Here is a 25,451-nt window from a genome sequence, read left to right as displayed (position 1 = left end):
TATGAAGAAGAACATGGCATCAGGATTGGTGGAAGACTAATTAACAACCTACAATATGCAAACGACACAACGTTCCTTGCCGAAAATGAAGATGACTTGAAGCACTTACTGATGAAGGTCAAAAACTACAGCCTTCAGTATGGATCATGCCTGAACATGAATGAAATGAAAATCTTGCACTGATAAACAACATCATGACGAACTGAGAAAGAAGTGAAGTTATTACTGATTTCATGCTACTTGGATCAACAAGCAATGTTCACGTAAGCAGCAGTCAAAAAAAATCGAACAATGTATTGCACTGAGCAAATCTGCTGCAAAAGATCTCTTTAAAGTTTTAAAAAGCTTTAAAAAGCAAAGATGGCACGTTGATGACTAAGGTGCACCTGACTCAAACCATGGTATTTTCAATTGCCTCACATGCATGTGAAAGCTGAACAATGAAAAAGGAAGGCAGAAGAACTGATACATTCAAATTGTGGGATTAGTTGAGAATATTGAGTATAGTGTGGACAGCCAAAAGAATAAACAAATCAAGTCTTAGAAGAAATATAACCGGAATACTCCTTAGAAATGGGGATGGAGAGACTTAGACTTACTTACTTCGGATGTGTCATCAGGAAAGACCAACTGCTAGAAAAGGACATCATATTTGGTAGGGGGTCAGCAAAAATGAGGAAAACCCTCAATGAAATGGATTGATACCATAGCCACAACAATGGACTCAAACATATCAACTATCATGAAGATGGTGCAGAACTAGGAAACGTTTCGTTCTGTTATACACAAGGTCGGCATGAGCTGGAGCTGACTCAGTGGCAACTAACAAAAGCAACATGGAAAATATTACATAATTTATTTATTCAATCAAAAATATTTATTGAGCACCTACTATGTGCCAGAATTGTTCCAAGCGGTAAGAATATATCAATGAACAAAACAGATTAAAATCTCTGCCGTCATTGGCCTTACAATCTAAATGGTGGGAAAGAAAAATTAACAAAACCACTAAATTAAAAAAATATAATTGATAAGACAGTGCTAAATACTATAAAGAAGAATAAAGCAGGGAAAGGACAAAAGGGCTGTCAGAGAGAGCCTAAACAAAAAAAGTAGTATTTGAATAAAGACCTGAAGGAGTTGAGGGAGCATATGGGAAAGACAAAAAGAGCATTTTAGGCAAAAGGAAGAGCAAACACAGGGGCCCTGAGGTAGAATTATGTCTGATGTGTTCCAGAACAGAAAGGAGGCTACTGAGGTCAAAGCAAGTGATGGAGAAGATTAGGAGGAGAGGAGTTTAAGAAAGCTAACAACCGGTGGTCAGAGCATATAGTCTCATGTGTGTTTCTGGGTGTGAATTATGAAAATGTACATATACATACATATAAATGCACATATACTTAAACACATATTATCTTTGTATTTTTTGAACAGTGAAAGAGACATTGAGCATATACTGCCTTAACCACGATTTGCAGCTCTTCAACAGGTTTCTAATGTCAAATAATTTCTTTCTTAATTACCTCCATAGTAATACACAGGTTATACACTATTTTCTGGGTGGTAGAACTATGGCTATGTGACATGTTTCTACAACCAAAAAACCAAACCCGCTGCTGTCGCATTGTCTACAACTCATAGCAACCCCATAGGACAGAGTAGAATTTCCCCACAGGGTTTCCAAGGCTGTAAATATTTATGGAAGTAGACTACCACATTTTTCTCCCACGGAGCAGGTGGTGGGTTTGAATCCTCAACCTTTTGGTTGGCAGCCGAGCACTTAACCACTGTGCCACCAGGCCTCCTTATGTTTCTATAGCACTGTTTTATTAAACTGTTATATATAGTATTACTTATTAATAGTATTCATTAAGTTAGGAACTGCATCCATCACACGGACAGAATATTTTTCACTTATAATTTTAAAACTTTCAGAAAGCATTTGTCTGCAGAAAAAAAAGATTCCTTTTTTAAGCCGTTTTTAAATTGACCACTAAACACTTGCCTTATAAATCCAGCTGAAATGAATTCGTTAACAACTTCTTTTGAAATGGTATTTAACTTATAGTTCCATGACCCTTCAGGGACATAAAAAACATGAAGTTCCACCAACTGAATAAATTGAGAAGAATGTCAGTTAAAACATTTTTTAAATGAAAAAAAAAAAAAATTCAGTTCTTATCCTTTACAATTTTAATTTAATAAGCATTACTGAACTAACATGGAATACATGTATCCCTTTGAACGAAAGCAAAAACAAATTGAAGAACCAAAAATTTGCTTGTAAACTGCCTACTTGGCAACAGGAGATTATCCCTTGAAACCAATGTCACAGATGTGGCTCCCAGATTACCCCACAACAACATCTTTGACCTAAGGTGTTATTTCTGTGGCCTGCATTAAGAAAACTAAAGCGCCAAGATAAAGTTTTCTTTCCCTTCCTCCACCTACTGGGTTATATACAATGATCTCATGAAATCCTTACCCTGTATGTACTGTCTACCTACCATAGTTATGATGATTGCTAACTCTTACCACCTGCAAAAGGTTTGGAGAGCATTTTTGTTTCCAAGAATTGCAGGAAGAACCTATTCCTGAACAGTGATGGAGAAAGAAATGGTTGTTCTTATAGAGGTTATTTCTGTAAGCTTTTCTGTGCTTACATATACTGTACTTCTCTTCTACTAATGTTTTGATATGGCCTTGACTTTTTTTTTTAATTTTTTTTGACTAGAATCCTTCTATTTAGAAGAATATTTAGAATATTCCAACAGAAAAAGAAAAATTAAAGCAAATATAGCTCATCTTTTAATCTAACGAAGTTTGTTATTTGCATCACATCAGGACATACATAATGCTCTACTTCTAAATCATGTTAAATTTAATCACTTGGGTTAAAGGGATAATAGCCAGAATAAGTTGTAGGAAGCAAGAAAGGGGAACCTGTTATGAAGCTATTGGTATACAGTATGAGATGATGGTGGATCAGAACAACGTGCTGGTAGCAGAAGTGACAATAAGTGGACAGATTTTGTATATATTTTGAAGCTAAAAACAATAGATTAGAGATTGAGCTTGAGAGAGAAGAGTCAAGGATAACGCCAAGGCTTTTGATACTGAAAGATGAGAGCTGCCATCAACTGAGATAGTAAAGGCCATGCGTAGTACAAGTTTGGGAGAGGGCGGAAAGATCTATATTTGAGTTTTAGACATGTTAGGTTTGAGATTTCTATTGGTCATACAAGTAGAGATGTCAAGGACAGTATCCTTTTAATTTGTGAGATATGACCTAGCTCCAGTGGCTAAGGTCAGGAAGAGAGGTGCTGTGTGGGTGGCTAGTGTCAGAACTGAATGGGGAAGTGGAAAGTGGAGATTTGTTATGTCCTTGTAGTCAGGAACAGAATAGTGGGATTCTGAGATTTCTATTCAACACAATTGGTGTGTGAAAATTGATTTATTGCCTTCATCGCAATTGCCCACCAGATTCCACTTTAAATTCATGGTCATGAATTTAAAGTGAGGCTAGGCCTTATACTGGTATATTTTTCTCAGCCATATTTAACTGCTCAGGCATGGGTGCCAAGTAGGTGGAGAGTTGGACTTACCAGGGTTGCGGTTTTCCCAAGGAGTACAATGAAGTGAGACGGGGTAAGGAGCCAAAAGTACGTGCAAGGAAGTGATTAAGATTGACCTAGAGAATTTAAGGCAGGTAGGAAGGATGTCACAAAGTGAGGAGTAGTAAAAATAGGTGATAGGATCAAAGCACTGAAGTGTCCAGTGTAACTGAGATACTAGAGGAAGTGAGCTAGAGACACAGGAAGCATGATCAAACAACAGGATACAAGAAATCGAAATCATGGGGATATAACTCATATTACTGCTTTAATAGAAACTTTTCAAAAACCATTGTAAGTTTTTCTCATATTTAAGGATAAAAAAATTGTCTTACCTCCGATGAAGGTCGACTTGGATTAAACGACATATTCACCAATGTCTCAACGGGGTAAATATCAGTTAGAGTTTTGGTTTTCTTTTTGTCTTTATTTTTTTGAGTAGTATTTAATAATAACAGCTATGACAGATTTTCTGGCTTGTTTAAGATAGCATTCCACTCATTTCTGTTCTCTGATTTGTTCAAAAAGTGAAAAGAAAGAAGATTTTAAAAAAGATTAAAAATGAAAATCTAGGAATATATACAACCTTACTATAATTCTAATTTAAAAAGACATATTATTAATAAGTAGGGCTGCCAATTGAAAATGAAAACAATTCATTTTCTCTTGGTCAAAAGTTAAGGTTAAATATATATTACTTTACATAAAGTAGAGCCTTGGTTAAGAGCTGGGCTGCCAACCAAAAGGTCGGTAGTTCAAATTCACCAGCCACTCCTTGGAAACCCTATGGGGCACTTATACTCTGTCCCATAGGGTTGCTATGAGTTGGAATCAACTTGATGGCAATGGGTGTTTTGTTACATCAAGTAACAATACACTTCTGGAAATGGAAAGACTGAATTTATATAAATGGCTGGAGAATGATGAAAACTCTTTTGCCATCTGCATCTCTTCCTGGGTTTGGATACCTCAATAATAATAAAAGTGAACAATCATTCCAGATGAAGATTCCAGTCTTTAAATATATAAGGCTACATTTGTATATTATTTCCTGTGTTTTTCCTTAGAGGATTTATCATAGTTTACAAGGATGCACACAATAAAATAAAAAAACGTAAATAATTACTAAAATTGAAAAACAGGGTAACTGAATTATTCTCTAAAAAGGAGTCATCAAAGTGGAACAATCCTTAAGAATACACTAATCATACCAACAACAGAGCACAAGCTTTTAACTGATTTCAAAGCACTGCTCGATCTTGCTTACACTGGAATAGTGATTTAAATCAAACAAAACTTAAAATTTCTCTGATCTGGTACTGATTACAGCTTTATAAAATTCTACCAGAGACCACTAATTGCTTCAATGGTAGCAAAATTAAAAGATTTCCCGGGATGTATAGTCTTATTCAGATTAGTTTCATGTATTAAAAAAAAAAAAACCCAAAAAACCAAACCCACTGCCACTGACTCATGGTGACCTGTAGGACAGAGCAGAACTATCCCATAATGTTTCCAAGACTGTAAATCTTTATAGAAGCAGACTGCCATATCTTTATATAAGCAGACTGCAGCTGGCGGGTTTGAACCGCTGACCGCTCAGTTGGCAGCTGACCACTTAACCACTGTGCCACCAGGCCTCCTTAGTTTCACATGGTACTTCCTATACAGGCACAAATAGGAGATATTGTGGGTTCTGTTCCAGACTACCACAATGAAGCAAACATTGCAATAAAGTCACACAAATTTTTTGGTTTCACAGTGCATATAAAAGTTATGTTTACACTATACTGTAGACTGTTAAGTGTGCAACAGCATTGTGGATAAAAAAAAATGTAATTACCTGAAATAAAAACATGTACATACCTTAAATAAAAAATACTTTATTGCTTAAAAATGCTAATCATCATTTGAGCCTTCAGCAAGTCATAACCTGTTCGCTGGCGGAGGGTCTTGCTTTGATGTTGATGGCTGCTGATTAATCAGAGTGGTGGCTGCTGAAGGTTGGGGTGGCTTATTTAAAAAAAAAATAAGACAACAATGAAGTTGGCTGTATCAACTGACTCATCTTCTCATGAAAGAATTCTCTATAGCATGAAATGCTGTTTGGTAGCATTTTACCCATAGTAGAACTTCTTTCAAAATTGGAGTCAATCCTCTCAAATCCTGCCACTGCTTTATCAACTAAGTTTATGTAATATTAGAAATCCTTTGTTGCCATTTCAACAATGTTCACAGCATCTTCACCAGGAGTAGATTCTACCCAAAGAAAGCGCTTTCTTTGCTCATCCATAAGAAGCAACTCCTTACCCTTTAAAGTTTTATATGAGATTGCAGCATTTCAGTCACATCTTCAGGCTCCACTTCTAATTCTAGTCCTCTTGCTATTTCCACCACATCTGCAGTTACTCCCTCCACTGAAGTCTTGAACCCCTCAAAGTCATCCATAAAGGTTGGAATCAACTTCTTCCAAACTACTCTTAATGTTGATATTTTGACCTCCTCCCATGAATCAGGAATGTTCTTAATGGCATCTGGAATGGTGAATCCTTCCCAGAAAGTTTTCAATTTACTTTGCCCAGATCCATCAGAGGGATCACTAACTATGGCAACAATAGCCTTATGAAATACATTTCTTGAGACATAAGAATTAAGGGAGGCAGGGCAGAGACGGCGGAGTAGTCAGATGCTTCTGGTGATCCCTCTCACAACAAAGTCCCGAAAAAAACAAGTGAAATGGTTATATATATGACAAGCTAGAGACCTGAACATCAAAGGCAAATTTAGAAAATGGACTGAGCAGCAGGGGGAGAGAGAGATGGTTCACAAGCAGCGAGGTGTTGCCAAACCTAAATTGCTGGGAACCCACAGGCACCGTTCCCTGGAGCAACCACGGTGGGGCTGGCAGTAATGTTCCAGACGCAGTTTCCTCTGGGAGAGACAGCAAGCCGCACAGCCTACTCACACCTCTGAACCACATAACAGTGCTCTCGGCAAGAGCTAAGTACTTGCGTTTATTTTACTGTGCCCCCAGCCCCTAAGCCAGCTTCAGTGGCTGTCGATTTCCCTGGGCCTGAGATAGTTCCTGTGACATGCCCTGAGCCACTCTCCCACCCTCGGAGAAGGAATAAATTCACAATTGGGGGAAAAGATAATCTGCCAGGTCCACTAAACTAGGGAGCTCAGGACGGAAGCAGCTCCTGTCCAGGCACAATCTGCAGACTTGGAATACCTTTGACCCCTGCATGGACCCATTTCAGTAAAACAGGCCCCTGTTGGCAGACTGCAGCTGTTTCAGCTGTGTGGTGGAGAAGTGGGTGTTTGACATCACTTTGCCTATTAAACAGGGTCCTCACCTACTCACCACATGGGAGGCCTAAGGACTGGTGGCTCCACCCATGTCACCTAGCCACCTGCGACAAGGGTCCAAGGATAAGTGGTTCCTCCCAATCCTTACAACCAAAAGCATTGGGTGCCCATGGTCTGGCTGCAGAACCCACCCACCTGTGCACTCTAGGGAACAGGGATATGCTTTCTCACAGACACTCGGGGGACGGTTGTCAGCCCACTACCTTGTTCAGAGTGTGACCCCCTGCTGCAAACAGATACCAGTACCTACAGCAATCACCCCTGCCCCTCTAAGGCTGTAGGACAGAGCCTGTACCACACACTTGAAAACCAACTACCTGGACACCTGACCTGAATCCATACAAGGAAACTTAATGGACTCCTACCTAGGCTCATATACCTGGTAACAGCTCTAGACATCTGGTGATAGGACGTTTGAGCTTCAAAGGCGAAAATGATCAAGCTAGCTTACCCAAGCAACCTATTTGGGCATATCAAAACAAAACAAAGCAAAAATACAGGATACAGTAAGCAATCATAAAATAAACTAATGCAATAACTTATAGATGGCTTAGAGACAAAAGTCAATATCAAATCACATTAAAGAAGCAGACCATGATCGCTTAAACAAGCTCTCAAAAAAAAAGAATCAAGGAAACTTCTGGATGAAAGTGTATTCCTGGAATTACCAGATACAGAATACAAAAGACTAATATACAGAATTCTTCAAGACATCAGGAATGAGGATCAAGCAAAACACAGAATAAGCCAAGGAAAACACAGATAAAGCAGTTGAAGAAATTAAAAAGGTTATTCAAGAAAATAATGAAAAATTTAATAAGCTGCAAGAATCCATGGAAACCCTGGTGGCATAGTGGTTAAGTGCTATGGCTGCTAACCAAAGGCTTGGCAGTTTGAATCCACCAGGTGCTCCTTGGAAGCACCTACGGAGTGCTTCTACTATATGGGGCAGTTCTATTCTGGCCTATAGGGTTGCTATGAGTCAGAATCAACTCGACGGCACTGTGTTTGGGTTGGTTTTTTAGCAAGAATCCATAGAGAGACAGCAATCAGAAATTCAGAAGATTAACAATAAAATCACAGAATTAGACGACTCAATAATAGAAAGTCAAGGAGAAGAACTGAGGAAGTGGAAGGCAGAATTAGTGAGATTGAAGATAAAGAAATTGGCACCAGTATATTTGAAGAAAAATTAGATAAAAGAATTAAAAAAAAAATGAAGAAACCTTAAGAATCATGTGGGACAATATACCGGAAGGATATAACCATATTAAATATTTATGTACCCAATGACAGGGCTTCAAGATACGTAAACAAACTCTAACAGTACTGAAAAGTGAGATAAGTTAGCTCCACAATAATAGCAGGAGATTTCAACACACCACTTTCTGTGAAAGACAGAACATCCAGAAAGAAACTCAAAAAAGACACAAGATCTAAATGCCACAATCAACCAACTGGACCTCACAGATATATACAGAACACTCCACTCAAGAGCAGCCAAGTATACTTTCTTTTTTGGTCCACATGGAACATTCTCTAGAATAGACCACATATTAGGTCATAAAGCAAGCCTTAACAGAATCCAAAACATCGAAATATTACAAAGCATCTTCTCTGACCATAAGGCCACAAAAGTAGAAATCAGTAACAGAAAAAGCAGGGAAAAGAAATCAAACACTTAGAAACTGAATAATACCCTGCTCAAAAACAACCAGGTTATAGAAGACATTAAGAATGGAATAAAGAAATTCGTAGAATCCAATGAGAATTAAAACACTTCCTACGAGAACCTTTGGAACACAGAGCAACGCTCAGAGGTCAATTTATTTCAATAAATGCATATATACAAAAAGAAGAAAGGTCCAAAATCAAAGAATTGTCCCTATAACTTGAACAAATAGAAAAAGAGCAACAAAGGAAACACTGAGGAACCAGAAGAAAGCAAAAAATAAAAATTAGAGCAGAATTAACTAAAACAGAGAACAAAAAACAATTGAAAGAGTTAACAAGACCAAAAGCTAGTTCTTTGAAAAAATTAAAAAAATTAATAAACCATTGGCCAAACTGACAAAAGAAAAACAGGAGAGGAAGCAAATAACAAAACAAGAAATGAGATGGGCAATATCGCAACAAACCCAACTGAAATTAAAAGAATCATAACAGATTATTATGAAAAACTGTACTCTACCAAATTTGAAAACCTAGAAGAAATGGATGAATTTCAAGAAACACACTACCTAACTAAACTAACACAAACAGAGGTAGAACAACTAAATAAACCTACAACAAAAGAAGAGATTGAAAAGGTAATTAGAAAACTACCAACAAAACAAAGCCCTGGCCCCGACGGCTTCCCTGGAGAGTTCTACCAAACTTTCAGAGGAGAGTTAACACCACTACTACTAAAGGTATTTAAGAGTATAGAAAAGGATGGAATACTTCCAAACTCATTCTATAAAGCCAGCACATCCCTGACACCAAGACCAGGTAAAGACGCCACAAAAAAAGAAAATTACAGACCTATATCCTCATGAATTTAGATGCAAAAATCCTCCACAAAATTCTAGCCAATAGAGTTCAACAACATATGAAAAAAATAATTCACCATGACCAAGTGGGATTCATACCAGATGTGCAGGGATGGTACAAGGAAAGAAACAATTAAAGTAATCCATCATATAAATAAAACAAAAGAACACATGATCTTATCAATTGATGCAGAAAAGGCATTATACAAAGTCCAACACCCATTCACGATAAAAACTCAGCAAAACAGAAGTAGAAGGAAAACTCCTCAACATAATAAAGGGTATTTATACAAAGCCAACAGCCAACATCATCCTAAAGGGAGAGAGATTCTGAAAGCATTCCCCTTGAGAACAGGAGCCAGACAAGGATGCCCTTTATCACCACTCTTATTCAATATTGTGCTAGAGGTCCTAGCCAGAGCAATTAAGCTAGATAAAGAAATAAAGGGCATTCAGATTAGTAATAAGAAGTAAAAGTATCTCTATTTGCAGATGACATGATCTTACACACAGAAAACCCTAAGGAATCCTCAAGAAAACTACTGAAACTAATAGAAGAGTTCAGCAGAACATCAGGATACAAGATAAACATACAAAAATCAGTTGGATTCCGCTACACCAACAAAAAGAACATCGAAGACGAAATCACCAAATCAATGCCATTTACAGTAGCCCCCAAGAAGATAAAATACTTAGGAATAAATCTTACCAGAGATGTAAAAGGCCTATACAAAGAAAACTACAAGACACTACTGCAAGAAACCAAAAGAGACATACATAAGTGGAAAAACAACCTTGCTCATGGATAGGAAGACTCAACATTGTAAAAATGTCTACTCTACCCAACGCGATTTACAGATACAATGCAATTCCAATCCAAATTCCAACAATATTTTTTAATGAGATGGAGAATCAAATCGCCAACTTCATATGGATGGGAAAGAGGCCCCTGAGTAGTAAAGCATTTCTGAAAAGGAAGAACAAATTGGTAGGTCTCACATTACGTGATTTTAGAACCTATTATACAGTAGTCAAAACAGCCTGGTGCTGGTACAACAACAGATACCTAGACCAATGGGACAGAATTGAGAATCCAGAAGTAAAATCATCTGCCTATGAGCAGCTGATATTTGACAAAGGCCCAAAGTCCGTTAGCTGGGGACAAGGCAGTCTCTTTAACAAATGGTGTTGGCATAACTGGATATCCATCTGCAAAGAAATGAAACAAGACCCATAAATCATACCATGCACAAAAAGTAACTAAAAACAGATCAAAGACCTAAATATAAAATCTAAAATGATAAAAGTCATGGAAGAAAAAATAGGGACAACAGTAGGAGCCCCAGTACATGGAATAAATAGTATACAAAACATTATTAGCAATGCAGAAACACCAGAAGGCAAACTAGATAACTGAGAGCTCCTCAAAGTCAAGTATCTATGCCCATCCAAAGACTTCGCCAAAAGAGTAAAAAGATTACCTGTAGACTGGGAAAAAGTTTTTAGCTATGACATTTCCAATCAGCATTTGATCTCTAAAATCTACACAATACTGCAAAAACTCAAAAAGACAAATAACCCAACAAAAAAATGGGCAAAAGATAGGATCAGGTACTTCACTAAAGAAGACATTCGGGTAGCTAACAGATACATGAGGAAATGCTCACCATCATTAGCCATTAGAGAAATGCAAATCAAAACTACAATGAGATTCCATCTCACTCAAACAAGGCTGGCATTAATCTAAAAAACACAAAATAATAAATGTTGGAGAGTTTGTGGAGAGACTGGAACGCGAGCCTTTATATAAACACATATATGCACAGCCATGCTCACTGTAGCACTGTTAACAATAGCAAAAAGATAGAAGCAACCCTAGGTGCCCATCAAAGGATGAATGAATAAATTATGGTATATTCACAGAATGGAATACTACACATTGATAAATAACAATGATGTGTCCATGAAACATTTCATAACACGGAAGAATCTGAAAGGCATTATGCTGAAGGAAATTAGTCAGTTGCAACAGGACAAACATTGTATGAGGCCACTATTATAAGAACTCAAAAAGTGGTTTAAACAGAGAAGAAAATATTCTTCGATGGTTATGAGAGTGGGGAGGGAGGGAGGGAGAGGGGTATTCACTAATTAGATAGTAGACAAGAACTATTTTAGGTGAAGGGAAAGGCAACACACAATACAGGACAGGTCAGCACAACTGGACTTAACCAAAAGCAAAGAAGTTTCCTGAATAAACCAAACGCTTCGAAGGCTTGTTTAGCAGGGATGGGGGTTTGGGGACCATGATTTCAGGGGACATGCAGGTCAACTGGCACAATGAAATCTATTAAGAAAACATTCTGCACCCCACTTTGGAGAGTGGCATCTGGGGTCTTCAACGCTGGCAAGCGGCCATCTAAGATGCATCAATTGGTTTCAACCCACATGGAGTGGGGGAGAATGAAGAACACCAAAGACACAAGGTAACTACGAGCCCAAGAGACAGAAAGGGCCACATAAATCAGAGATTACATCAGCCTGAGGCCTAAAGTACTAAATGATGCCCGGCTATAATGGATGATTACCCTGACAGGGAACAGAACAGAGAATCCCTGCAGGAGCAGGAGGGCAGTGGGATGCTGACCTCAAATTCTCGTAAACAGACCAGACTTAATGGTCTGACTGAGACTAGGACCCCGGAGGTCATGGTCCCCAAACGTTCTATTAGCCCAAGACAGGATCCATTCCCAAAGCCAACTCTTCCAAACAGGGATTGGACTGGACTATAAGATAGAAAATGATACCGGTGAGGCATGACCTTCTTGGATCAGGTAGACACATGAGACTATGTGGGCGGCTCCTGTCTGGAGGGGAGATGAGAAGGCAGAGGCTGGCTGAATGGACACAAAAATACATGGTGGAGAGAAGGAGTGTGCTGTTTCATTATGGGGAGAGCAATTAGGAGTATATAACAAGGTGTATATAAATTCTTGTATGAGACTGACTTGATTTGTAAACTTTCACTTAAAGCACAATAAAAATTTTTTTTTTAAAAAAGAAGAATTGAAAGTTGCTCCTTGATCCACAGGCTGCACAGTCAATGTGTTGTTGTTGTTAGGTGCTGCCGAATCAGTTCCCACAGATAGCAACCCTATGTTCAACACAACGAAACACTGCCCAGTCCTGCGCCATCATCACGATCGTTGTTATACTTGAGTCCGTTGTTGCAGTCACTGTGTCAATCCAACTCAGCAAGGTCTTCCTCTTTTTTGCTGATCATCTACTTTACCAAGTGTGATGTCCTTCTCCAGGGACTGGTCCCTCCTGATAACATGTCGAAAGCACATGAGATGAAGTCTTGCCATCCTCGCCTCTAAGCAGCATTCTGGCTGTACTTCTTCCAAGACAATTTGTTCATTCTTTTGGTCCAAAAACCCAGTGCCATCGAGTCGATTCCGACTCACAGCGACCCTATAGGACGGGGTAGCCATGGTATATTCAATATTCTTTGGCAACATTGTAATTCAAAGGAGTTAATTCTTCTTTTGTCTTCCTTATTCATTGTGCAGCTTTTGCATGCATATGAGGTGACTGAAAACACCAGGGCTTGGGTCAGGTGCACCTTAGTCTTCAAGGTGACATCTTTGCTATTGAGCAATTTGAAGAGGTCTTCAACCAGACTTACTGGCCTGACAGAGATTGGAGAAACCCTGAGAGTATGGCCCCCGACACCCTTTTAGCTCGGTAATAAAGTCACTCCTGAGGTTCGCCCTTCATCCAAAGATTAGACAGGCCCATAAAACAAAACGAGACTAAAGGAGCACACCAGCCCAAGGGCAAGGACCAGAAGGCAGGAGGGGACAGGAAAGCTGGTAATAGGGAACCCAAGGTCGAGAAGTGAGCCTTGACACATTGTGGGGTTGTTAACTAATGTCATGAAAGAGTATTGGTGCTGCTTAATGAGAAGCTAGTTTGTTCTGTAAACCTTATCTAAAGTACAAAAAAAAAAAAAGGTCTTTTGCAGATTTGCCCGACGCAACGCGTCTTTTGATTTCTTGACTGCCACTTCATGGATGCTGATTGTGGATCCAAGTAAAATGAAATTCTTGACAACTTCAATCTTTTCTCCGCTTATCATGATGGCACTTATTGGTTTAGTTGTGAGGATTTTTGTTTTATGTTGAGGTGTTATCTATACCGAAGGCTGTGGTCTTTGATCTTCATCAGTAAGTGCTTCAAGTCCTCTTCACTTTCAGTAAGCAAGGTTGTGTCATCTGCATATTGCAGGTTGTTAATGAGTATTCCTCCAGTCCTGACGCCCCGTCCTTCCTCATATAGTCCAGCTTCTTCGATTATTTGCTTAGCATATACGTTGAATAAGTATGGTGAAAAGATACAACCCTGATGCACATCTTTCCTGACTTTAAACCACCGTATCCCCTTCTTCTGTTGGAACGACTGCCTCTTCATCTATGTAGAAGGTCTTCATAGTAAAATTAAATGCTCTGGAATTCCCATTCTTTGCAATGTTTCCCATAATTTATTATGATCCACACAGTCCGATGCCTTCACATAATCAATAAAACACAGGTAAACATCTTTCTTATCCTCTCTGCTTTCAGCCAGGATCCATGTGACATCAGCAATGATATCCCTCGTTCTACACTCTCTTCTGAAACCAGCTTGAATTTCTGGAACTTCCCTGTCAATGTACTGCTATAGCCACTTTTGAATGATCTTCAGCAAAATTTTACTTGTGTGTGATATTAATGCCATTGTTTGATAATTTCCGCATTCTGTTGGATCACCTTTCTTTGGAATGGGCGTAAATATGGATCTCTTCCAGTCGGTTGGCAGGAAGCTGTCTTCCAAATTTCTTGGCATAGACAAGAGAGCACTTGCAATGCTGCATCCATTTGTTGAAACATCTCTACTAGTATTCCACCAATTCCTGGAGCCTTGTTTTTGCCAATGCCTTCAGTGCAGCTTGGACCTTTTCCTTCAGTATCATCAATTCCTGACCTTACGCTACTTCCCGAAATGTCTGAATGTCAATCAATTCTTTTGGTATAGTGACTCTGTATACTACTTCTATCTTATTTTGATGCTTCCTGTGTCGTTTAATATTTTCCCCATTAAAAACGAAAAAAGCCTATTGCTGCCAAGTCGATTCTGACTCACAGCAATCGTATAGGATAGAGTAGAATTGCCCTATAAGGTTTCCAAGGAGCACCTGATGGAATCGAACTGCTGACCTTTTGGTTAGCAGCCGTATCGCTTAACCACTATACTACCAGGGTTTCCTTTTTCCCATAGAATTCTTCAATATTGCAACTCCAGGCTTGAATTTTTTCTTCAGTTCTTTCAGCTTGAGAAATGCTGAGTGTGTCCTTCCCTTTTGGTTTTTTAACTCCAGGTCTTTGTACATGTCATTATAATACTTTACTTTGTCTTCTTGAGCTGCCCTTTGAAATCTTCTGTTCAGTTCTTTTACTTCATCATTTCTTCAGTTTGCTTTAGATACCAGACGTTCAGGAGCAAGTTTCAGAGTCTCTTCTGACATCCATTTTGGTCTTTTCTTTCTTTCCTGTCTTTTTAATGATTTCTTGCCTTCTTCATGTACGATGTCCTTGATGTCATTCCACAACTCTTCTGGCCTTTGGTCATTAGCGTTCAGTGCATGAACTCTATTCTTGCGATGGTCTCTAAATTCCGGTGGGATATATTCAAGGTGGTACTTTGGCTTTTGTGGACTTGTTCTAATTTTCTTCGGTTTCAACTAGAACTTCAGTTGATGGTCTGACCTGCAGTTGCCCCTGGTCTTGTTTTGACTGATGATATTGAGTTTTCCTATCATCTCTTTCCACAGATGTAGTCGATTTGATTCCTGTGTATTTTATCTGGCGAGGCCCATGTGTTTAGTTGCCGAAAAAAATGTATTTGCAATGAAGTAGTCAGTCTTGTTAAATTCTGTCATGTGATTTCCAGCATTGTTTCTACCACTAAGGCCATATTTTCCAATCCTTCTTCGTTTCCAACTTTAGCATTCCAATCATTATTAATTATAAATGCATCTTCATTGCATGTTTGATCAATTACAGACTGCAGAAGCTAATAAAAATCTTCAATTTCTTCATCTTCGGCATTAGTGGTTGGTGCATAAATCTGAATAATAGTCATATTAACTGGTCTTCCTTATAAACGTATGGATATCATCTTATAACTGGCAGTGTAGTACTTCAGGATAGATCTTGAAATGTTCCTTTTGATGATGAATGCGATGCCATTCCTCTTCAAGTTGTCATTCCCAGCATAGTAGACTGTATGATTGTGTGATTGTCTGATTCAAAATGGCAAATGCCAGTCCATTTCAGCTCACTAATACCTACGCTATACATCTTTATGCAGTCCATTTCATCTTTGAAATTTCCAATTTTCCCCCAGCCATACTTTGTACATTCCTTTTTCTGATTATTAATGGATGTTTGTAGCTGTTTCTTCTCATTTTGAGTCATGCCACCTCAGCAAATGAGGGTTCCAAAAGCTTGATTCCATCCTTGTTATTAAGGTCGGCTTTTCTTTGAAGAGGTAGCTTTTCCCCAGTTATATTTTGAGTGCCTTCCAACCTGAGGGGCTCCTCTTCCAGCACTATATCATACAATGTTCCACTGGTATTCCTAAGGTTTGCAGTGGCTAATTTTTTTCAGAAGTAGACTGCCAGGTCCTTCTTCCTAGTCTGTCTTAGTCTGGAAGCTCAGCTGAAACCTGTCCACTGTGGGTTAACCTGCTGTGCTGGTATTTGAATACATCAACCACAGACTCCACCGGCCTGAGACCAGAAGAACTAGATGGCGCTCGGCTACCACTAGCGACCACCCTGATGGAGGTCGCAGGAGAGAGTCCTGGACAGAGCAGGAGAAGAACATAGAACCTAATTCAAATTCATGTAAAAAGACCAGACTTACTGGTCTGACAGGGACTGCAGAAACCCCCAAAACTACGGCCCCTGGATGCAATGCTAACCTAGAAATGAAACCATTCCTGACAAAGATTAGACAGGTCAATAAAAACAAAAAATAACACATGTGAGGAATGTGCTTTTTAGTACAATCAAGTATGTGAGATCAAATGGGCAGCTCCTGTCCCAAAGCGGGATGAGAAGGCACGAAGAGAGAGGAACTTGATAAATGGACATGGGGAACCTAGGGTTGAAAGGAGACGGTGTGCTATCACATTGTGGGGACTGCAACCAATGTCACAAAACAATGTGTATAAATTTTTGAATCAGATATTAACTTGTGCTGTAAACTTTCACCTAAAGCACAATAAAAAATAAAATAAAAATATAGCAATTTCTGTAGTCAAGGGCATGTGATAAATCAGAGGCAAGACTTTTAAGTCTATTATAAAATTAAGAATTCCTGCCTACTTGCTGAGATATTAAGAATTATGAGCTTAAAATATCCTAAAACGAAATGAAAAGACATCATGCAGAAGGATAAATGTCAATGGAACTACATTATAAATCTATAAGTTATTTCCACCAAAAGCTGTCATAATTTTTTTTATTGGGCAGTGGAGTATCTTTTTAATTTTCCTAGCAATTATCTGTGGGGTACTGATATTTCCATTAAAATAAAATTGAATGAGAAAAAAAAAATCATAGGCCTGAGGTAAGCCAATGTCATGAGAAATGTAACTATTTGCAAAAAGTAACAGAAAAAGATAGAGTGGAATGATCAAGTGAATTAGTAGTTAGAGGCCAAATCAGGAGATATCAGAAAATACTTAAGTCACATTAATACCTAAAAGCTAAAGAGAAGAGTCAAGAATTCTTGCTGCTGGGGTCAGCAGCCTTGGATCTACTTCTAGTTTGGCCTATCAGTACACATGTTCCTGTTTTGTGGATTTCCAGGGAATATCTGTCTCTACTTCTGCTCCATGTTGATCTTTACATTAATCTCCCTATTACTTGAGGTACCTTGAATGAATCTTTTATACTGAAACCAAAAGAGGCTAATTTAAACTTTAGGTATGCTTAAAATCCTAACATATAATATTTGGGATTTTTAAAGTCTTCGTTTTTATTAGTTGCCATCAAGTCAGCTCCAACTCATGGTGGTCCTGTATCATCTTCATGATGGTGTGTTTGAGTTCATTGTTGTCGCTATTGTATTAATCCATCTGTCTTAGGCTGGGTTCTCTGGAGAAGCAAAACCAGTAAAGCATATATATAGAGAGAAAGAGATTTATATAAAGGAAATGGTTCATGTGGTTGTAATGTCCCAAGTCCATCGGTCAAGATAGAGGCTTCTCCTGATTCATATAGCCACAAGGGCTGGCGAACCCAAGACTGGCAGCTTGGACAGCAGGGCGGTTGCTCACAGGTTGTGAAGATCAATGAATCCCGAGATCGGCAGGCAAGACCTCAGGTAAGCTGGTAGCTCAAGTCCCAAGAACTGGAGGTCAGATGAACAGGAGCCATCTGCAGGATCCAGAATGAACGAAAGCCCCCAAGCCTTGCCAAAACGTCTGCGCACACTCAATGCAGGCCACACACCCAAGGAAACTCCCTCTCAACTGACTGGCTACTGACAGCAGATAACATCATGGGGGTAATTGCATATCAAGTCTCACCAGGGAAGTGATCACAACATTATACGACTGCCAAAACACAGAGAATCCTGGACAAGCCGAGCTGACACACAATCTTGACCACCATACCATCTCACTAAGATTTCCATTGTTTTTGCCAAAAATATGATGCCCTTTTCTGGCAATTGGTCTTTCCTGATGTCGTGTCCAAAGTAAGCGAGCTGAAGTCTGCCATTGTCATGTTCTGGTTGTATTTCTTCTAAGATTAATTTGTTGATTCTTTTGGCTGTCCTCAGTATATTCAATATTCTTTGCCAAAACCACAATTTGAATGCATCAATTGTTCTTCTGTCTTCCTTTTTCATTGTTCAGCTTTCACATGCATATGAAGTGGTTGAAAACACCATGGCTTGGGTCAGGTGCATCTTAGTTATCAAAGTGCCATTTTTGCTTTTTAAAACTTTAAGGTCTTTTGCAGCAGGTTTGCCAATGCAATACATTTCTTGATTTCTTGGCTGCCGGTTCCACAGATTCTGACTGTTGATCCAAATAGAATGAAATCATTGAACTTCATCTTTTTCTCGATTTATCATGATGTTGTTTATTGGTTCAGTGGTTCAGTTGTGAGGACTTTCTTTTATCCATATTGAGATTTAATCCATACTGAAGGCTATAGTCTTTGACATTCATCATAAGTGTTTCAAGAAAAGCAAAGTTGTGTCATCTGTATATTACAGATTGTTAACAGTCTTTCTCTAACACTGATGCCGAGTTCTTCATACAGTCCAGCTTTGTAGATTATTTTTTCAGCATACAAACTGAATAGGTATGGTAAGGACGCACCTTACTGCACACTTTTTCTAATGTTAAACCATACAGTACCTTCTGGTTCTGTTTGAACAACCACCTCTTAATCCATGTAGAGGTTCCACATGAGCACAATTAAATGTTCTGGAATTCCCAGTCTTAATAATATTATTCATAATTTGTTATAATCCACAGTCAAATGCCTTCAAATTCTTTATCTATTGGTGCCATAGTGGTTAAGAGCTTGGCTGCTAACCAAAGGGTCAGCAGTTTGAATCCACCAGCTGCTCCTTGGAAACCCCCTGGGGCAGTTCTACTGGGCCCTATAGGGTCACTATGAGTTGGAGTCGACTCGACAGCAACGGGTTTGGTTTTTTTGGTTTATTGTTAATTAGCTAATAAATCAAGGCCAACAATTCAACAAAGAGACTGATAGCTCAATAATCAAAGAAAAAAAGCAACTAGAACTCTCTCATTTACTGCATAATTTGGCTTTACAACCTCTCTGCCTGGAATGGAAAATTGCTTTTATCTTGCACACTAATTTCTATCAACTAGTACTACCTGTATAAAAGTTTACTGAGAAAGATCCCATGGCCACACTTGACCTCACTAGGAAAGAATACAGAAATGGATTTTCATAGTCAACTTTGGGCACAGAAGGGGCTAACTGTTGATAAATATATCATCTATTTGCCATCTCTGATCTAGTCTCTACTTTTGAAAGTATTAGCTATTATATTTTCCCTGCATTTTTCCAAAAATAATTTTGCAACTCAGTGGTAGAGCTTAAGAATTTTTGATGCTCTGTTCAGTGCCTAAAAATAAGGATTATGACAATTTTAATTGTTTTGTATGATTTGGTTATAGGGAATGCAAAAGATGCTCAGAAGACTTTAGAAAATCATAATACTGAAATTTGAAACCTGAAATGGGCTATGTTTACATATACAAATAGATTCTTACATAAAGTAATCAAAAGAACTGGGAGTCAGAAAAGCAGGGTTCTAGTCCTACAGAAAACAAGGAAAACCCTCCATGAGAAGGACTGACACAATAGATTCAACAATGGGCTCAAACATACCAAAGATTGTGAGGATGGCACAGGACTTGGCAATGTTTCCTTCTGTTATACATAAACTAAATACGCGTTGGAGTCAACTTGACAGCAATAAGAACAACATTCCTATATAAAGTCCCTGGGAGGCGAAAATGGTTTTCGCTAGACTACTAACCTGATGGTTGCCTGAAGTTTGGTGGTTTGAACCCACTCAGCAGCATTGTGGAAGAATGGCCTCGTGATGTGCTTCTATAAAGACTAAAGCCGAGATTAACAGCCAAGAAAACCATATGGAACAATTCTACTCTGAACACATGGGGTCATCATGAGTTGGAATTGATTTGACGACAATGGGTTTGTTTCTTTATTTTGTTTCAGTCCTATACCCACCAAACCCACTGCCGTCACTCAAGCAATACAAAAAGTAATACGCAAACTTTTATTCTGGAAAAAGAAACTAAAACAAACAGCCAATTTATGCCAGATTATGGGAACTTTTTGACATAATTCCTGATTCCTAAATCACCAAGACATGTGGTCCAGTTGATAAGGATAAATTCAGGTAACACATGTCCTTAGAGTTCTGCTCTATATACCAAAGAAACAAAACAAAAACAAAACCCAAACCCGTTGCTGTCAAGTCCATTCCAACTGACCCTACAGGACAGAGTAGAACTGCCTCATAGGGTTTCCAGGGAGCGGCTAGTGGATTTGAACTGCCAGCTTTTTGGTTTGCAGCCTGAACTCTTAACCACTGCACCACCAGGTCTCCCTGTTGTATATAATTCGTGGTTTTTCTGCTGTGTAAAGTTCTAATCCATTTAAGAGGTTTACCTGTTCCAGGTAAATAGATCAAAATGCCTGTGGGCACTCAACTCAAACCAGTTTACAGCCCTTAGACTTGTAAGATTCAGGATTGAAGTTAGTTTTTCATACAGGTCCTAGAACTTGCCTGATGCAGACAAAATGGCATACTTGTCTTGGTTTGTGATTTCCTTGAGATATATAGGGTTTTTTTGGGGGGGGGGAAGGGATCTCCCAGAGAGTAACAGTGTCATATAGAATTAGAATCTGTGTTAGAAAAGGAATTATAGAACAGACTGTTTTCAGATACCCTTTATGGGGACTTTTGAGCAAGTATAGTTTTCATAATCATTAAAATAGCCACAAGACATTTTAAATAGATTTCTGTTCACCCAACTACAAAAATTATTAGCTTTTAAAGGGAGAGATATATCTTCTTGCCCAACATAAAACCTGACTTAAGATGTACATTGTAATGATGCTTCTCTCAGTAAATGGAATTTGAATGCCTGGCTACTGGGTATCTCAAAATGTATATTCCAAAATTAGCATAGGAGCTCAAGATTAAAATGATTAGACCTCAAATATATTTAGAGTTGAACATAGAAAACTATTTTTTCCTGATTGTAAATGCAAGTCAATATTGGTGTTATTAATGAATAATGAAAGCATAGTTATTAGTCATACATAGTGGTAGAAAGAATATATTCCCCTCTTCCCCATCTTGTCTATGAAGGAATGTGAATTTTTTTTGAACCACACACATATCCAGTGATGAAAGAATGCTCTTTGGCTTCTTTGTGTACCTTATAAGGAAATTTACGAGAGAACAAAGAAGAGATAAAACAGTCTCTATCATTTTTTGGAGTCCCTGGTGGTGCAAAGAGTAATGAGCTTGGCTGCTAACTGAAAGGTTGGAGGTTCAAGTCCAACCAGAGGTGCTCAAAAAAGGCCTGGCTGTCTACTTCAAAAAAAATCACCCATTGAAAACCCGATGGAGTACAGTTCTACTCTGACACACGTGGGGTCACCCTGAGTCAGAATCAACTCAATAGCAATTGTGTTTTAAATATCTTAGTCACTGAAAATGAAAATTGGTTATGACATCATAGGTGTTAAGCTAAAAATACAATGACCTCTTACAACTCTATTACTGGGGTATCTTAAAAGAATCTTTTCACTATTTCTTGTAACCAAATGTCCTTACATGTATTTCCATACCCAATTATGAAAACTAATTATCACTCCAATATATGAGCAGTTCCATGGAAAGAAAGACATTACATAAATATTGTTGTCGTTAGTTGCCATTAAGTCAATTCTGACTCATGGTGACCCTATGCATAGAGATGAACTGCTCCACAGAATTTTCAGGGCCGTGACCTTTCAGAAGCGTATCTATCGACTGACCTGTCATATAGTGAAATAAAAATCAGAAGATCCAAGTACTAGTCTTGTCTCTGCCACAAACTAGCTTTATAACTATGGGCAACTAACTCATCCTCCCTAAACTTCATTTTGTCAGCCTCTGTAAAAACAGAAAAATATAAGCTCACTTTTTAAGAATCAAAATAGTGAGTCTCACCTTTAAAAAATATTCAGCTTTTAAAGTAAAAGTACAATGCAAGCAACGCACATGAACATACAAGTATTTTATTGATTTGAACACTGAATTTAGACCTAGTGAACCAAAGAGCTTAGGGTATTAAGGTGAAGATTCCATGTAAAATGAAAATTGACAAACATAAAATGACAGATTTCTTGGTTTTTTTTTTTTTTTGTATCATACACTTGTATGAGTATTCTCTTGCTGTCAAATTGTTTTTACAACAGGGCATGTCTTTAACCATCTGAAAAGTGAGCTTCAGCATCTGTATGGTTGGTTGCTGTTGTATGCTGTTGAGTGGATTCTGACTCCTAGGGACCCTTTAGAACAAAGGAGAACTGCCCCATAAAGTTTCCTAGGCTGTAATCTTTACTGGAGAATATTGCCAGGTCTTTTTTCCCCAAGGAGCAGCTGGTGGGTTCGAACCTCTCATCTTTCAGTTAGCAGCCGAGCACTTAACTGTTGCACCGCCAGGCCTCCTCATATGGTTGGTAAGGTCTGTGAAATGTTTTAAATCATTGTGGAAGGTCACAGAACATGGCTTGTTGTCGGAGAAATTTAAAGTTCACAAACTATATTTACTGCTAATCACTTCAGATGCAACTGAACTTAATGAACTCAGCATTTTGTTTTTTCTTTCCTATCCTAAACTGAATCCTTTATTAGACACATACCATAAAACTAAAATAACATCTGGTGTTTGAGACAGCAATCCACTCTGTGATCTCCCTCTGCAGTGATTAAAAAACACCAGACCAACATTTTCTAAGAATGTTTAAACCTAAAACAAAGATGGCTTTTGCTCATTCCTCAACACTTTTCCTCACAGAAGAGAGGTCTGGACCATATATTCCCTAAAATCCGCTCCAGAACTAAGATTTAACAGCTCTTACCTTAGAATTTAGAGATATATTCTACAACTACTGTTAAAATGAAAAATTCTTTGAGTAAAGATACCTATGTTTAATCTTGTTGTTGTTAGGTGCTGTTGAGTCTGCTCTCACAGCGACCCGATTGAAACATTGCCTAGTCCTGTGCCATCCTCACAATAGGTATGTTTGAGCCCATTGTTACAATCACTGTGTCATTCCTTCTCTGAGGATCTCCTTCTTTTTCATTGACCCTCTACTTTGCCAAGCATGATGTCCTTCTCCAGGGATTGGTACCTCTTGATAACATGTCCAAAGTAAGCAGACAGTCTCGCCACTCTCCCTTCTAAGGAGCATTCTGGCTGTACCTCTTCCAAGACAGATTTGTTCGCTCTTCTGGCAGTCCGTGGTATATTCGATATTCTTCACCGACACAATAAATGTCACTTCTTTGGTCTTCCCTTTTCACTATTCAGCTTTTGCATGCACGTGAAGCAACCGAAAATACCATGGCTTGGGTCAGGCATACCTTATTCATCAAAGTGACATCTTTGCTTTTCAAAATTTAAAGAGGTCTTTTGCAGTAGATTTGCTCAATGCAAATCTTACAAATAAGTAAAGTCTCAGTGAGATATTAGTTCTATATTGTCAACAAGGCAGCCTACTGGGGAGGAGAAAGATGCAATATTTATTGAGGTCTGTGCCATATTCTTTATATATATAATTTCATTTAATTCTCAAAAACAACTCCAGAAGGTAAGCTTTATTATTTGATTTTGAAACAAGGAAGCAGAAGTTCAGAGAAGTTTATGTGGCTTGCCCCAAACCCATTGCCCTTCTGACTCATAGTGACTCTATAGAACAGAGTAGGGTTTCCAAGGAGCAGCTGGTGAATTCCAACTATTTTGGTTAGCTGCTGAGCTCTTAACCACTGCACCACCAGGGCTCTTAAGTGGCTTGCCCAAGGATACACACATGTGGTAATGGTAGAGCTGGAATTCAAACCATAGTCTATAACCCTAGTTACATCCATTATATGATTAAGTAAAATACTAAATTTATACTGTACATTTTTGCTACTATTTTAAATTATTTAGTAAATAGGTTTTGTGACCCAGATCAACAAGTTTTCTAAACATACACGATATTCAAAATGCATTAACGACGAAATTATTTAAAGCTACTGGAAACTTCTGTATATTGAAGACAGACTACCTCAAGAGAACAGAAATATCTGCCCTAAGTGTGGTGGCGTAACACACGTATCCAGGGCTGAAAAACGCACTGGCTTGAAACTATTTTGTTCGAGTAGATTCTACTGTGATCTGGGAAACTTCTTTGGGGTCAATTTCAAGCAGGAGATAATAAATTACAACTGAAATACAAAAAAGCAAACTTCCCAAACCACAAAAAGATTAAAAAAAAAAAAAACTACAATAATTGCTAATGCCCCTAAATGAAATGGGTAACTGATAAAACAAGCGAAACCTACAGCCATCACCTTGGCTTCTTCACTACCTCTTCCACAGAACCGATTCTGGAGGTGTGGGACAACAGAAGCCAAACTTTGAGAAGATTCTCTTTTCTCCAATTAGCGTCCCGCTCCCCAGCCCGCTTGGCTCAACCTTAGTCGGTTACACCGACCTCCGCGCCCTCTTTCCGCCTTGGAGGATCTGATGGTGGGGAAGCGGGCTGCAGATGGGACGTCCGCTGGACAAAATCGGGTCACTTAGAATCACTTCGGTGAGGAGGACGGTGTGTGCCGGTGACTTCTAGCTCCTACGTCTCCGATCGGCTCCCCTTACCTCAACCCCTGCCTCAAACTCACAAAGGAATAGACAAGGATGTCCTCGTCACCCCGTCACGAGTCCTTTTATAAACTCCTTCAGCGTCTGACTTCCCTCACCGGTCTCTTCAGAGCTCCTTTCGGGTCTTGGCGGCTAACGACAGGCTCTTTCCTTACCTCTCCCAAGTGGTCCTCTCCGGAGAGAGAGCGAAGAGACGCCGGGTATTCGGTTGTGCTCTTTTCACGCAGCCGCCGCGCCCACCGTCCGCTCCGCCCCTTCCCGCCACGGCGCGCCCTTCTCCTTCCCCTCCCTCAGACTCAAGCCGCCAACTGGGGTGAGGAGCTTGAACAGCGGGGCGGGCACGGTGCGCATGCGTACCGAGGGCGGCGCCGCTAGGCAAAGAACC

The 25,451-nt window shown here is 39.0% G+C and overlaps 1 protein-coding gene across 9 annotated transcripts in view; it reads right to left on the bottom strand.

Moving 5' to 3' along the window:
• SPATA1 (spermatogenesis associated 1) overlaps window positions 1-25,393 on the bottom strand; it is a 161,093-nt gene extending 135,700 nt beyond the window's left edge. For all 9 annotated transcript variants that reach the window (XR_007516682.1, XR_007516680.1, XR_007516681.1 and 6 more), the window contains exons 1-4: window positions 25,222-25,393; window positions 5,481-5,627; window positions 3,950-4,125; window positions 2,006-2,112 (exon numbers count right to left, since the gene is read on the bottom strand). Coding sequence is in view for 6 of the 9 variants with exons in the window: in XM_049879623.1 (XP_049735580.1) it covers window positions 2,006-2,112; window positions 3,950-3,982 (140 nt within the window). In the remaining 3 variants the exon portion in view is untranslated. The remainder of the gene's footprint in view (window positions 1-2,005; window positions 2,113-3,949; window positions 4,126-5,480; window positions 5,628-25,221) is intronic.
• Between the last annotated feature and the right edge of the window lie 58 nt (window positions 25,394-25,451).

Source organism: Elephas maximus, chromosome 3, assembly GCF_024166365.1.
Source record: "Elephas maximus indicus isolate mEleMax1 chromosome 3, mEleMax1 primary haplotype, whole genome shotgun sequence".
Taxonomy (NCBI): domain Eukaryota; kingdom Metazoa; phylum Chordata; class Mammalia; order Proboscidea; family Elephantidae; genus Elephas; species Elephas maximus.
The sequence above is the reverse complement of the archived record's forward strand: the minus strand, read 5'-3'. Positions and strand labels throughout refer to the sequence as shown.